This window comes from Mastigoproctus giganteus, chromosome 6 (genome assembly GCF_048544385.1).
Source record: "Mastigoproctus giganteus isolate SK-2022 chromosome 6, ASM4854438v1, whole genome shotgun sequence".
NCBI lineage: Eukaryota > Metazoa > Arthropoda > Arachnida > Uropygi > Thelyphonidae > Mastigoproctus > Mastigoproctus giganteus.
The window spans coordinates 29,607,780-29,621,035 of record NC_143580.1 but is presented as its reverse complement, the minus strand read 5'-3'; the positions used below and the strand labels follow the sequence as shown (position 1 = coordinate 29,621,035).

Below are 13,256 nucleotides of genomic sequence, written 5' to 3'. Positions count from 1 at the left end.
GAAGAAAATATACGAGAGTGCTACCTCCTTTATTAGACTAGACAAAGACAGTAGGAAATTTAAAATTGAGAAAGGAGTTCGACAAGGAGACACAATATCTCCGAAGCTGTTTACTGCTGCCCTTGAGGAACCTTTCAGAAGATTAGACTGGTCGCAGAAAGGAGTCAATGTGAACGGAGAGTACCTAAACCATTTACGATTTGCAGACGACATTGTGGTCATAAGCCATGATCCCAAAGAATTAGAGGAAAATCTTAATCAGTTATGCACAGCTGGTAAGGATTTTGGACTAAAGATGAATATGGCTAAAACAAAAGTAATGATGAACAAGTATGCCACAGAAAGGGAAATAATGATTGAAGGAGCAGTAATTGAAAGGGTGGAGTCGTATACTTATCTAGGACAAGTTATTAGCTGTAATAATGATAAATGGCTGGAAGTCAAGAGAAGAATAAATTTTGGATGGATAGCATTCAGGAAATATAGTCACATACTGAAGAGCAATATCCCAGTTTGTCTGAAACGTAAAATAATGAACCAATGTATACTCCCCACCATGACTTATGGAAGTGAAACTTGGGCACTCACCAAAAGAATGGAAGAGAAGCTGAGAACTACACAGCGAAGAATGGAACGAATCATATTGGGAATCAGACTGTTAGATAAGAGAAACACGTGGATTAGGCAACAAACTCAAGTAAAGGACATTCTTATCAAAACTAAAGAACTAAAATGGTCTTGGGCAGGACACATAGCTCGAAGACATGATGACAGATGGACTAAGAAAATAACAGAATGGTATCCAAGAGGAGCTAGAAGAAAACCTGGAAGACAAAGGCAGAGATGGATAGATGAAATTCATGAATTTGTGGGTAGTAAATGGATGTCCAGTGCTCAAAACAGAAGGAACTGGAAAGTTGCTGGAGAGACCTTCATCCTGCAGTGGATTGAAAATGGCTGATGATGATGATGATGATTCTGCATGTCTTTTCTTAATTTGAATTTATACCCCCTTAGGTTCGTAATCTGAACAAGGGGAAGGATCCCATCAGAATTCAGCATGCTCAACCCATTCAAGGCCTTATACACCTCAATCAGATCACCGCACAGGTGCCTAGTCTCCAGCCACTGCAATTTTCAGAACTTAAGCCTCTCTTGGTAAGAGGATCCCTTCATTCTACTCACCAATCTTGTTGCCCTTCTCTGCACACGCTCAAGCAAATCTACATCCTTCCTAAAATGAGGCCTCCAGACCTGTACGCAGTACTCAAGGCGTGGCCTGACCATTGCCTTATGCAGAGGGACAATCACCTCCTTTTCCCTGCTAGCAAAATTCCTATATATCATTGACAAAACCCCATGACCTGCCCTGGCAGCCTGTCTGCATTGCTCAGAAAACTTCATATCTGACTGCACAATTACTCCCAAGTCTTTTTCATTTTCTACCACCTTAAGTGTAGTACAACACAGTTGGTACGTTTCTCTGGGGTTACTTCTACCCATATGTAGTACTTTGCATTTGTCAAAGTTAAACTTCAGTTGCCACTTCTTAGCCCATCTGCCCAAATTTTCTAGATCCTGTTGCAGTAGCACACTACCATTACTGTCATTAACAACCCTTCCAACCTTTGTATCATCTGCAAACTTCGACACTAAGCCTGATATATAGCTTCATCAATATCATTAATAAAAATAAAAACAACAGTGGACCCAACACCGAACCCTGTCGGACTCCACTAATAACATTAGTCCACGAAGAGCAGCACCCATTGATTACCACCATCTGTCTTCTCCCGCTCAACCATCCTTTTATCCACTGTAGCAACTTACCCTTAATACCATTCTGCTCCAATTTGTGCAATAGTCTTCCATGCACAACAGTGTCTAAAGCTTTCCTGAAATCCAAATATATGATATCAAAATTATTTTTTGCATCCAGTTCCTTTGTAACCACATCATAATATCCTATCAAATTTGTCAGACAAGACTTTCCCTTAACAAACCCATGCTGCATCTGAATTATTGCTGCAGTCTTGGCTAGATGATCCTGCAATGCATCTTTAACCAGTGACTCTATAATTTTACCCGGAACAGAAGTTAAACTAACTGGTCTGTAATTACTCGTGTCACCCTTCGATCCTCCTTTGTGAATTGAGGATACATTTGCACATCTCCAGTCCGTGGGGACCTCCCCTGAGTCCAAGGATGTTCTCGTAATTATGGCTAAGGGTTTGCTTAGTTGCTTTGCCGCCTCCTTTAATATAACTGGATAGATCCCATCCACCCCAGGTGCCTTTCTTATGTTTAACTTCAACAATTTCTCCTCCACTTTGCTCTCAGTTATTACAAAATCATTAAGCACCCGGCTACAATTTGATAACCTTCTGCAATTTTCAAACCTTAATAACTCCTCATGTCTGAATGTTGATGCAAAATACTCATTCAGTTTGTTTGCTGTCTGAGCAGGATCATCAACAGTCAAACCATCGATGTCAAGTGCACCAATCAGATTCTTCCTCTTCCTTTTAGAGTTTATATAAGTAAAGAAATCCTTGCTGTTTTTCTTAGCATCCTTTGCCAAAGATTTCTCATAATCTGCCTTCGCCCATCTAACCTCCTTTGTGACCTGATTGCAGACTAGCTGCCATAGGCTTCTGAGTCGCTTGATAATTTATATGCATCCCATGCATTTTTCTTCTCTGTCACGAGTCTCATTAGTTCATTTGATAACCATTTAGGCCTAAACTTTGAACAATATTTCTTAATAGGTATGAAACTTTTAGTAGCTTCCATGATTAATTCCTTGAATGCTTCCCACTTAGAATTTACTGTTGGTAACATTGTCAGTTGATCTCACTGTACAGAATTTAAAAACTGTCTGAGACCACTGTACTCACCTTTTTCGGAAGCAAAAACCCTTTCCTTTCCCCCAATGGTAATTATATCGTTAAGTAAATCCCACATCAGTACACTGTGATCACTGCCACCTAGTGGTTCCATTATCTGCAAATTCTTAATACACGAATGATCACTGCTGATAACCAGATGAAGAGTATTACCCTCTCTGGTTGCCTCTCGAACATGGTGCTGCAGAAAACAATCATCCAATAAATCTACAAAAGTCCCAAGTGTGTGAGTGACCAACCCACAAGTTCCAGTCAATATCTGGGAAGTTAAAATCCCCCATTATAAGACAATCTGATATACTAGCCCACACTATTTTTCTGTACAATTGTTCATTGTACTCATTCGAGTCATTAGGCCTATAACTCACTCCTACTCTTATTTTTGCTTTTGCAGTGCTTATGTCACATCAAACCTACCCAACAGTGCACTGTTCATCTATATCAACTGGATGCACTTCTTTTGATTTTATGTTTTTCTTAATTAACAGCATGACACCTCCTCCTTTCCTATCCTTTCTGTCTAGTCCCCAAATTCCAATAGGTGCCTCCATAGCCAGTGGGAAGGAGCAGCAGTGCGTAATACACGCTTCTTGATTAGACCGGGGTTCGATCCCGTCACCACCAAATACGGAGGATGCGGAAAGGTCGGGGAATGACCACCGCATATTCCCGGAGCAATATGGCCTTAGTTGGTAATGCTCCTAAAAACCGAATACCAAACTAACAAACAAACCGAAATTCCAATTCTGCATTCCTAATATCAGTGTGACACCACGTCTCTGATATCCCAACAGTATCCGCCTTTGATGTCTTGACCAACACTTTAAATTCATCAAATTTATTTACTATACTTCTAGCATTGGTATACATGCACCTATTCCTAGTTACCCTGACACATCCCATAGACCCATGTTTCACGATGACTGCCATCAGTCCCTGAAACCCCCAGCACCCCTTGCTCCAGGTCGCTACTTATTCTGATAGAAGTTGTGCAAGAATCACCTTCACCTCTGCCTGCAGCTGCTTTTAGTCTGTGAATCCCCCCCAAGCTAGTAGTTTTCCGACCCACCTAACACATGCCTCGATAGCATCAGCAAATATTCTTGCACCCTTTCTATTTAAGTGTATCCCATCCCTGTAGCAGCAGTCTCTCCTGTTAACAAGCACAGACCACGCTGAAAAAAATTCTACCCCTTGAGCCTTGCACATTCCCTCCAGGGCCGAATTTATAGACAAGGCTCTCATCATGTACTCCCTCCTATCGTGTCTAGGCAGAATTGCAGACACTTTCAAATTTAACCCTGATTCACGACTTTTTTGCAACATTGGCCTCTACTTGTTAAGTAAATCTGCAGATCTCCTACTCTTAATGTCATTTGTGCCAACATGTACAACAATATCACCTTTTGTGCCCTGAAAAGGTGATATATGCTTTACAACGTCATCAACTTTTGCCCCTGGCAGTCATACCCTTGTCCTGTTCCATCTATCCTTTTTACACAATATATTCCCCGTCTCACTGACAATAGCATCACTAACAATAACTAGTTCCTTTGTGATCAGCACATTCTGTCTTGGAGATTGCCACTGAGAGCTTGACGGGCCTCTCATATTAATTCCTTCAAGGGCATCTACCCTACACCTCAAGCTCTCATAGACGCCCAGTAGAACACCGAGTTGATGCCTAATTTCTAGACACTCTCTGCACCTGGCACACACACACAAAGACATCCTCCTTGGCTAGATCATGTTCTGTTCCAGAGAGTTCGGCAAACATTTCACAAGTTTCACATTTTTTTAGTCTGTGATGCTTTGGAGAATCGCCCCCCTCAGTTCTCCCCCGAGTCACAGCACTCCTGCCACTTTGTGCCCGTTGCTTTGCTGCTCTAGTCTGGGCCATGATATTTTAAATTAATAAGATCAATAAATTTTATTAATTAATTGTTAATATTATGCTATCTAATAGAATCCTAAATGCAGTGATGCGTATTACGCTATATAATTATACGTTAGAGCTACCTAGTTACCACAATTAAAAATTTGAATTCCCTACTACTCTATACAAAAACAATGGCTGCAAGATTTGAACGAAATAACAGTTTTACGTATATTAAGTAGTAACTACAAATAATCTTTATCTAAATTAAAAATAAAAATAACAATTAGGTAAATAAAAAGGCAAACACTTATTGCTTTTTCGGAGCCTGTAATTCATGGCTGTAATTTTTAAAGAGAGTCAACGCCCTCTGTGTACCAACTGTGCGGTACTACACTCAGAGTAGTGAAGAATGAAAAAGACCTGGCGGTAATTGTGCAGTCAAATATGAACTTTTCTGAACAGTACAGACAGCCTGCCAAAGCAGCTCATGGGGTCTCGTCAATGATATACAGGAATTTTGCTAGCAAGGATAAGGAGGTGATTATCTCTTTGTATACGGTCAGGCCACACCTTAAGTACTGCATACAGGTCTGGAGGCTAGGAGGAATGTAGAGCTGCTGGAATGTGTACAGAGAAGGGCAATGACATTGGTGAGGGGAATGAAAGGTTGCTGTTACGAAGAAAGGCTTATGTTCTGCAAATTGCAGTATCTGGAGACTAGGCATCTGCGAGGTGATCTGATTGAGGTATATAAGGCTTTGAATGGTTTGAGTAAGCGCAGTGCCAGTGGGATTCTTCCCCTTGCTCAGATTATGCACCTGAGGGGATATAAATTCAAATTGAGGAACGACAGTTGTAGAATAGATGTATGGAAATTTGCCTTTAGCCAATGGGTGGTTGATTGCTGGAAAAACTTCCATCTGTCATTGTGGAAGTTGATATCTTAAATAAATTCAGAGAAAGACTGGACAAACATTTGGAGTGAATGGACGAGTGAAATGGGAAGGTCTTTTTGTTTTTTTGGCTGATATATAAGTTTTCTTTCCTGTATTACATGCGTCTACTAATACTAATTTCATTTTACTTGTGTAGTGTGACTCTGATTAACCATGTCTTTCGGTAAGATTTCAAAGAAATCTTACCTTGCTTCCTCTGCATCTAAAAAACTTGGTTTTCTCTTTCGCTCTTGGCGTTACTTTTCTTCCAAACAGCTGCTTACTCTGTATAAATCGCAAATCCACCCTGCCATGGAATATTGTTCCCACATCTGGGGTGGTGCCCCCAAAACCTCTCTCAGGCTTCTTGATTCCATTCAGAAGAGGGCAGTTAGGTTAATTAATAATTCATCTCTAACAGAGTCTCTCCACTCCCTTTTTCATAGACGTACTGTTTCTGCTGCATGCCTCTTCTACAGATACTTCCATGGGCACTGTTCTTCTGAATTGGCTTCTATAATTCCCGCTCTCTCTTTCAAAACAGTCTCAACACGTGCCACCACCAGCCAACATCCATTTACTGTCCAACTTCAAACCCACAGAACCAACTTTTCATCTTCCTCATTTATTCATTCAACTGCCATTTTCTGGAACAACCTTCCTTCATATGTATTTCCTGAAAATTACAATCTACAGAAGTTCAAGTGCAATGTCAACAAATATCTTCTTTCGTCTTCTCAAGCTCCAACCCAAGCACGGTACTAAGTACTATAGGTTCTAATATCTCTCTTGTTTGGGGTTCACATAAAAAAAAAAAAAAGTGTAAATTTCAGAAGACATACAACAAGATTTGAAAAAAGGTAATGAAAAAATATTTGAAAAAGCTAAATGTGTGATCACACATTTACAATCCGATAAACATAATTACATTTGCACTTCCTTGTAATTACATAATTAAAAGGAAGTGCAAAAATTGATGTAGGATTTCATGGCGACAGTGATGTTACACATTCTAAATGCATATACGAAGTACAGGCCCTCCCCAACTTATGTAAGGGTTGCATTCCACGGAACTCTGTGTAAGTCTTCTTGCTGAATTTGATTGAAGCAAAAAAGAAATGTTCTTCAAACATGTAAATAGAATTAATTTTTTCTTTTTTTTTTTTTTTTATCTCATGCGTAGGAAAAATTACAAGTGTGCAATTACAAAAAAAGGGAGGGGTCAGCAAGTTTTACCTTTTGAACATTGTTGCCAGAATCAACGTCTCCAGCTGATAAGTACACTGCTGCAGAGGTTAAGGGCTGTGGAAATTTAGAAGGGATTATTTCGAACACAACAGTTTCTCTGCTGCAGAATTGGCACTGATGACTTCACTGCATAGTTTAACGTTGTGGAAACCAGTGAGATGCTTGAACCTATTAAACCACTTGTTGCGTGCCACGAACTTGACTTTGGGTTCGCTGTACTTATCCGTAATATCTTCATAAATACTTGTTGCTTTTGCTTGAATGGCCATTAGACTCAGAGGCACTTGCTTCTGAATCTGACTTTCCATCCATATTATTAATAGCTTTTCCATCTTCTATCTACCACCTGAACGCTGCTTTGTGAATACTGTTGATCCTTTAACATGTTCTTTTATACGCAACTGTCCTTTGAAATAGCATTCACTGTTGAAGCAGCGAAACTTAATTCCCATGCAATAGATTAGCATTAGCATTAGCATTAGTAGAGGCATTTGATGCAAGAAAGCAAGCTTATGCAGCATCAGCCAAAAAAAAAAAAAAAAAAAAACCCCACTTCCACTTCACCCCTCTGTTCGTTCAAAATACCTGTCCAGCTGAGCCTTAAACTTATTTAGGCTGTCAACCTCCACCACAAGGGATGGCAGTCTGTTCCACCAACCAACCACCCGCTGGCTAAAGGCAAATTTCCGTACGTCTATCCTACATCTGTCTTTCCTCAATTTGAATTTATGCCCTCTCAGGTGATTTTTCTGAGCTAGAGGAAGAATCCCATCAGCATTGAGCATGCTTAAACCATTCAAGGCTTTATACACCTCTATCAGATCACCTCGCTGGTGCCTAGTCTCCAGACACTGTAATTTGCAAAACTTAAGCCTTTCCTCGTAAGAGCACCCCTTTGTTCCATTCACTAATCTTGTTGCCCTTCTCTGTACTCGTTCCAGCAGCTCTACATCCTTCTTGAAATGAGGCCTCCAGACCTGTATACAGTACTCTAGGTGTGGCCTGACCATTGCCTTATACAATGGAATAATCACCTCCTTATCCCTGCTGGAAAAATTCCTGTATATCATTGACAATACTCCATGAGCTACTCTTGCAGCCCGTCTGCACTGCTCAGAGAACTTCATATCTGCCTGCACAATCACCCCCATGTCCCTTGGGGGTAAAGATGACAAACTTTATCCTGTTTCTTCTTAATCATTTTCATCTTCATTACTAAATCAATTTTGTTTCGTATAAGGAAAATTACAATGATGAAGGGAAAGCTTTCCATTGGTCATTTCCCCTTCATCATTGTAATAAGTAAATGGGAATGAAGATAAGATTCTGAAAATGTATTTATATTTCTTATATGATTGAAGATTTCAGTGAGGGGGAACTCATTTCATCATAATAACGTAAAACCCACACAATTCCAGTTATCAGGATTATCACAAATGCAATAAGATCAAGTTTACTATCCGTTTATAATTAGATCCCCTAACAGAAATGCCCAGTAAACTGGAAAGTGCAAATTATTTTTGTTTTATGGTTGTGACCTCCAGAAATGTTCTTTAGAAAAATATCAACAAGGCCTTTCAAAATTGATTCTTATAATGAAACATATAACAATGAAAGGGTAGTGCACCATTATAAAAATGACCTTTTAGAGAGATAAATAGCTTAATTACATAGCGAAAATTACAACTTCTAAGGTCTTGAAACAAATTACCAAATGCAATGTTTTTGCATTACCTCCATTTATTCCTACGGGATACAAAATACGTTTCTATGATTTTTTTTTTTTTAAGTTTATCCCGGCCAGCAAAAACTTGCGAAAAGTCAAATTTATGGAAGTCACGTATAACATAAGTCAGGGAGCGCCTGTACATTCAAAACTTTTTCCAGAATTTTACTCTAAAAGTTTATTGATGAACAGTTGGGCTTGCTAACCTAATCACCTTCAATGTACCTTCCTTCTGCATGTGCATGCGCGCACGCGCACACACACACACACACACACTTGCTCCATTGGTCTTTCCAAGCTATAAAACATTCTTTAAAATGGCTTTTTTTTTTTTTTTTTTTTAGTGCCCATAGAGCCACTTTGGTGTTTTCTTTTATGTTGTCCACCGTAGCAAAATGACAATCCTGAAGCATCGTTGCATGACTTTGACATTGAATTTTGCTGTGCGAGACTTCTTGGGCAGTGGGGACATTTTGTGTCCCCACTGCCCAAGACTTCCATTGTTTGTTGTGGAAGTTAATAGCCTAAATAAATTTTAAGACTGGGCTGGACAGGTATTTGGAACCAACGGAGGGGCGAAATGGGAGAGTTTTCTTCTTTTTTTTTTGGCTGATGCTGCATAAGCTTGCTTTCTTGCATCATGTTCCTCTACTAATTCTAATTATGCAGCTAAACTCAATTTTTAAATCAATCAAACCAACCAACACTCGCACTGAACATTTCTTCTACTTCATTATTTTTTTCTTTCACTCTTAAACAAATTTAAAGCTTTTGTCTGAATGGCTGCTAAGGGGAATGTGTTTTTGATTGCAATCCTCAATCCATACAGTTAAAAAAGACACTCCATTTCTACCATAGTAATACTTCTATTCCTTGTAGATGTTTGCAAACCACAAAAAGCTGATGCAACTTTACATTTTTATTTAATTTCCCCTGCATGTTTTATGTTCCGTACCGTAGATTCAGGCAATCCGACACGTCTTCCTATTTTAGAGTTGCTATGACCACATTCATGTCGTTCAATCGCATCAATTTTTTGCTCTAATCTAATAATGAGCCTCTTCCTTTTTTGTGCTCATAGTGTTTTTATCTGAAGGAATCTTTCTTTTGTCAATTTTGTTAAGAGCATTTCTTAAAAACGATTAAAACAAATCACTAAAACTAACGTACTATATTATGACAGGCAGTAGCATGTGCACATGCGAAGATAAACAAGTGTAGCAGTATCTAATGTGAGACTAATCGAGGCTGATCATCTAATGTGAGGCTAGCTGTGCTAGCCTTGCATTAATTGAATTTTGGTTCGTATTAAATATGACCTGGTATTGTTATACAATTCGCACTAAATCGAATATCGCGTTATTTGAACTCGCATTAATTGTGACCTAGCTGTATATAGGTAATTAAAATAAACATTTACCATGTCTTGTTTACTCTCCCTGATGTAATGTTATTAATGAAGTAATATTCGGAGTTCAACTTTATTAACTGAATAATATTTTCTTTTAGAGCACGATTTGTACCCTTAAGATTTGTACCACTAACTTAATACCAGATCATCTATAGTGTTGTTATTATTTATTTATTTATTATTTTTATTTATTTTTTTTTTTCTCATTTCTGTTTTGTAGGTGAAATAGCCTTATTGTTAGATCGTCCCAGAGCAGCAACAGTGATAGCCACAGGGCCTCTTAAATGTGTCAAATTGGACAGAGCCCGCTTTGAACGTGTTTTAGGTCCCTGTGCAGATATTTTAAAACGCAACATGACTCATTATAACAGCCTCATATCCCTTTCTGTTTAGTTTGATATCACTGGTAAGTATCCAGTTTCATCCCTGCTGTTTTTTTTTTTTTTTTTATTCCACAAAGTAATTATTGTAATTTTTAAATTGTCAGCAGATTCCTGAGGATGATTTTCATCCCTAGCACTACAAAAAAAAAATCTATGGAAAAATAATTCTTTTGATCCTGCCTTCAGTAATTTTTAGAGATATTTTGATATGTGAATGAAGAATAAAATTTGTTTTGTCAAGTTATAGGATGAAAAGTGATTATGGTTGCTGATTGTTAGTTAAAATGTGCATACATTTTAAGTAACAAAGTGGATAAATATGAATTACAGTTAAATAATGCCAATCTCAAAAAAAGCCATGTGGCAGAAATTGAATGTCTCAGTACCCTATGTATAGGTAGTGATAAGTAAGACCATTGCTTAAATAAAATGGCAGCAGGGTGGGACCATAGAAAATGAAACAAAGGCAACAATTGCTATTCACTAACTTTAATGAACAGTTAGAGTTTAGTGAAAATTAAATTTAAAAATAGTAAAAATTCAAAAACATTTCTTGGAAATAGAATCATGATAAACAGAAGTGAAACACCTTCATTGGACTACAGTGTTACCAGTTTTACCAGTTCCTCTCATGTGGGAGATGTAAGCTTAACACGCAACTATAGATTAAATTGAACCTTTCACTAGTGAATTCTCACAATACTCGTGGGTTATGTGTAGTGAATTTCTTTGTAGAATTTTAAAGTCTTGTAAATATTAGCACTTTGTACATAACTTTTTACATTTTTCCTTACTTTTATTTGATTGTCAAATGTGGAATGAAATTATTGTCTAACTGCTACTTGTTTAGTGTGTGTGTGTGTGTGTGTGTGTGTGTGTGTGTGTGTGTGTGTGTGTGTGTGTGTGTGTGTGTGTGTGTGTGTGTGTGTGTGTGTGTGTGTTCATCTTGTTTGATATGATTTTTAGCTTTAAGTAAAGGTCAGCCTATCAGTTGCTAGACAAATTCTTAGTAACAATACCTATATAGCTTGTGCTTTACTATTAAAACCTATGTTTGCAGTGCAGTCTTTTTTTTTTTTATAGGCAATTTTTGATTATTTAAAATGAGTAACTAATATCACCTTACTTCTTTTCTAGGCAGTACTGCAGTAGCAATTTACATTCAGCTTTCTCCTGTGCTACAGGTAAAGGTGATGGTTAAGTGAAGGTCATGATGTGTCTGTTGTGGTGTTTATAGTGGAGACAGCTCAGGAAATGCTGACTTCACACATCTGTGTAGATGTGATAATTGTCATAGTATTTATCGTACACTCATTATTTATAGGGAGAAAGTATCATCAATCCATAGTTATTTCAAGAAATTCAGCTGAAATTTCATGTGTTTAAAACAACTTTTGAAATGATAAATTCATAACAAAATTACTGTTTCTGAAAACATTAAAATAATACTGAATTGTCATTCATTATTCCTTTAACCAAAGAAAAAGAACCAAATAAAGTTATTCTAAATAAAAAATGAAATTTAGTTGTTGAGGAATAAGCACAGGAGTTTCGTCTTTTCACTGTTAAAGAAACTAAGAGCAGGATTAATTTCTTGCATTTAGCTTAGTATTGAAATATGTTAAGTTAACCTTATATATGTAATATATATTTATCAAGAAGACATGATGTAGAACATCTTGCAACTTAAAACTTCATGCCAAATATATAGAAATATTGACATCAGCATAGTACTAATTGTGTCTTTATGGGGGAAAATAGAAAAATGGTGAACATGATGAAGCATGCAAAATAAAGAAGTTAATGTACATTGAACTTTTTTAACTTGTAAATTTACAAGTGAAATCATAGCACCTTGCTTTTAATTAATGTTATATAATTTCAGTTAGCATGGCAGCCTGTATTTTTATTTGATTTATTAATACTGTTTTCCTCCTTTTTTTTTGTTGTTGTTAATTGTGCTGTCAGAATAATCTATCATTAATCATTTCAATTTTTTTAATTGAAATTAAGTTTGTCAGTTGTGATATACTGTAGTACTAGAAGAATAATAATAAATGTAATATTGTTAAACAGTGTTAAATACTTAACGGCGAAGGTAAAGAAAGCCAGCACGAGAACCATGGGAAATGTCGGCTAACTTACGCGGAAAATTAGTTTCCTGATACCGCATTCTAGCGCTGCTTGCTCAGTAAAGAGACAGTAGGTGTTATTGGTGGGGGGAGCAGAAGTCGAGAACGATATATTGATTGACAGGTAGACGTGACAAATGATGTGCTGATTGGTGCTTGAACACAACAGACAATAACATCGGTTTAGTATCACTTGCCCTAATGAACACTTTCCATAATGGTGAAAAAAGGTCAGGTTACCTCCACTTGAATCCCATGGGAGCTTGAACCCCCTCCCGAAGTGGGATGGGGTAACCTGACCTTTTTTCTTTAGAATAATGGGTGGACTAGTGCATAAATTGTTTATTAACAAAATATTAACTTTTTATTGCTGTATTTTTATTTTTAAAGACACTTGCACGGATACACACTTATCATAACGTCAATCAACACCTTAATAAGGTAACCCTCGTATAACATGGTTATTAGGTTTCTATAAAATGTTGTGTTTTGCAAAACCATGTTATATGGGACTAAGAAAACGTACAAAAAGGGGGGTTACGTTCAAAAGTTAACAAAAATACACCATTCTAAATTTTGTGTATCTTCTCTCATTAAAAAATCAGTAATCTGGGTCTGTTTGCTTTTGCTTGATAA

The 13,256-nt window shown here is 37.5% G+C and overlaps 1 protein-coding gene across 4 annotated transcripts in view; it reads left to right on the top strand.

Annotated features, from left to right (window-relative positions):
* Pka-R1 (protein kinase, cAMP-dependent, regulatory subunit type 1) overlaps positions 1–12,644 on the top strand; it is a 145,399-nt gene extending 132,755 nt beyond the window's left edge. For 2 of the 4 annotated variants that reach the window (XM_090375903.1, XM_090375899.1), the window contains exons 10-11: positions 10,326–10,511; positions 11,626–12,644. In XM_090375903.1, the coding sequence (XP_090232029.1) occupies positions 10,326–10,498 (173 nt within the window). In that variant the 3' untranslated portion in view covers positions 10,499–10,511; positions 11,626–12,644. The remainder of the gene's footprint in view (positions 1–10,325; positions 10,512–11,625) is intronic. The other 2 variants (XM_090375901.1, XM_090375900.1) reach the window with 1 other exon arrangement.
* The last annotated feature ends 612 nt before the right edge of the window (positions 12,645–13,256 follow it).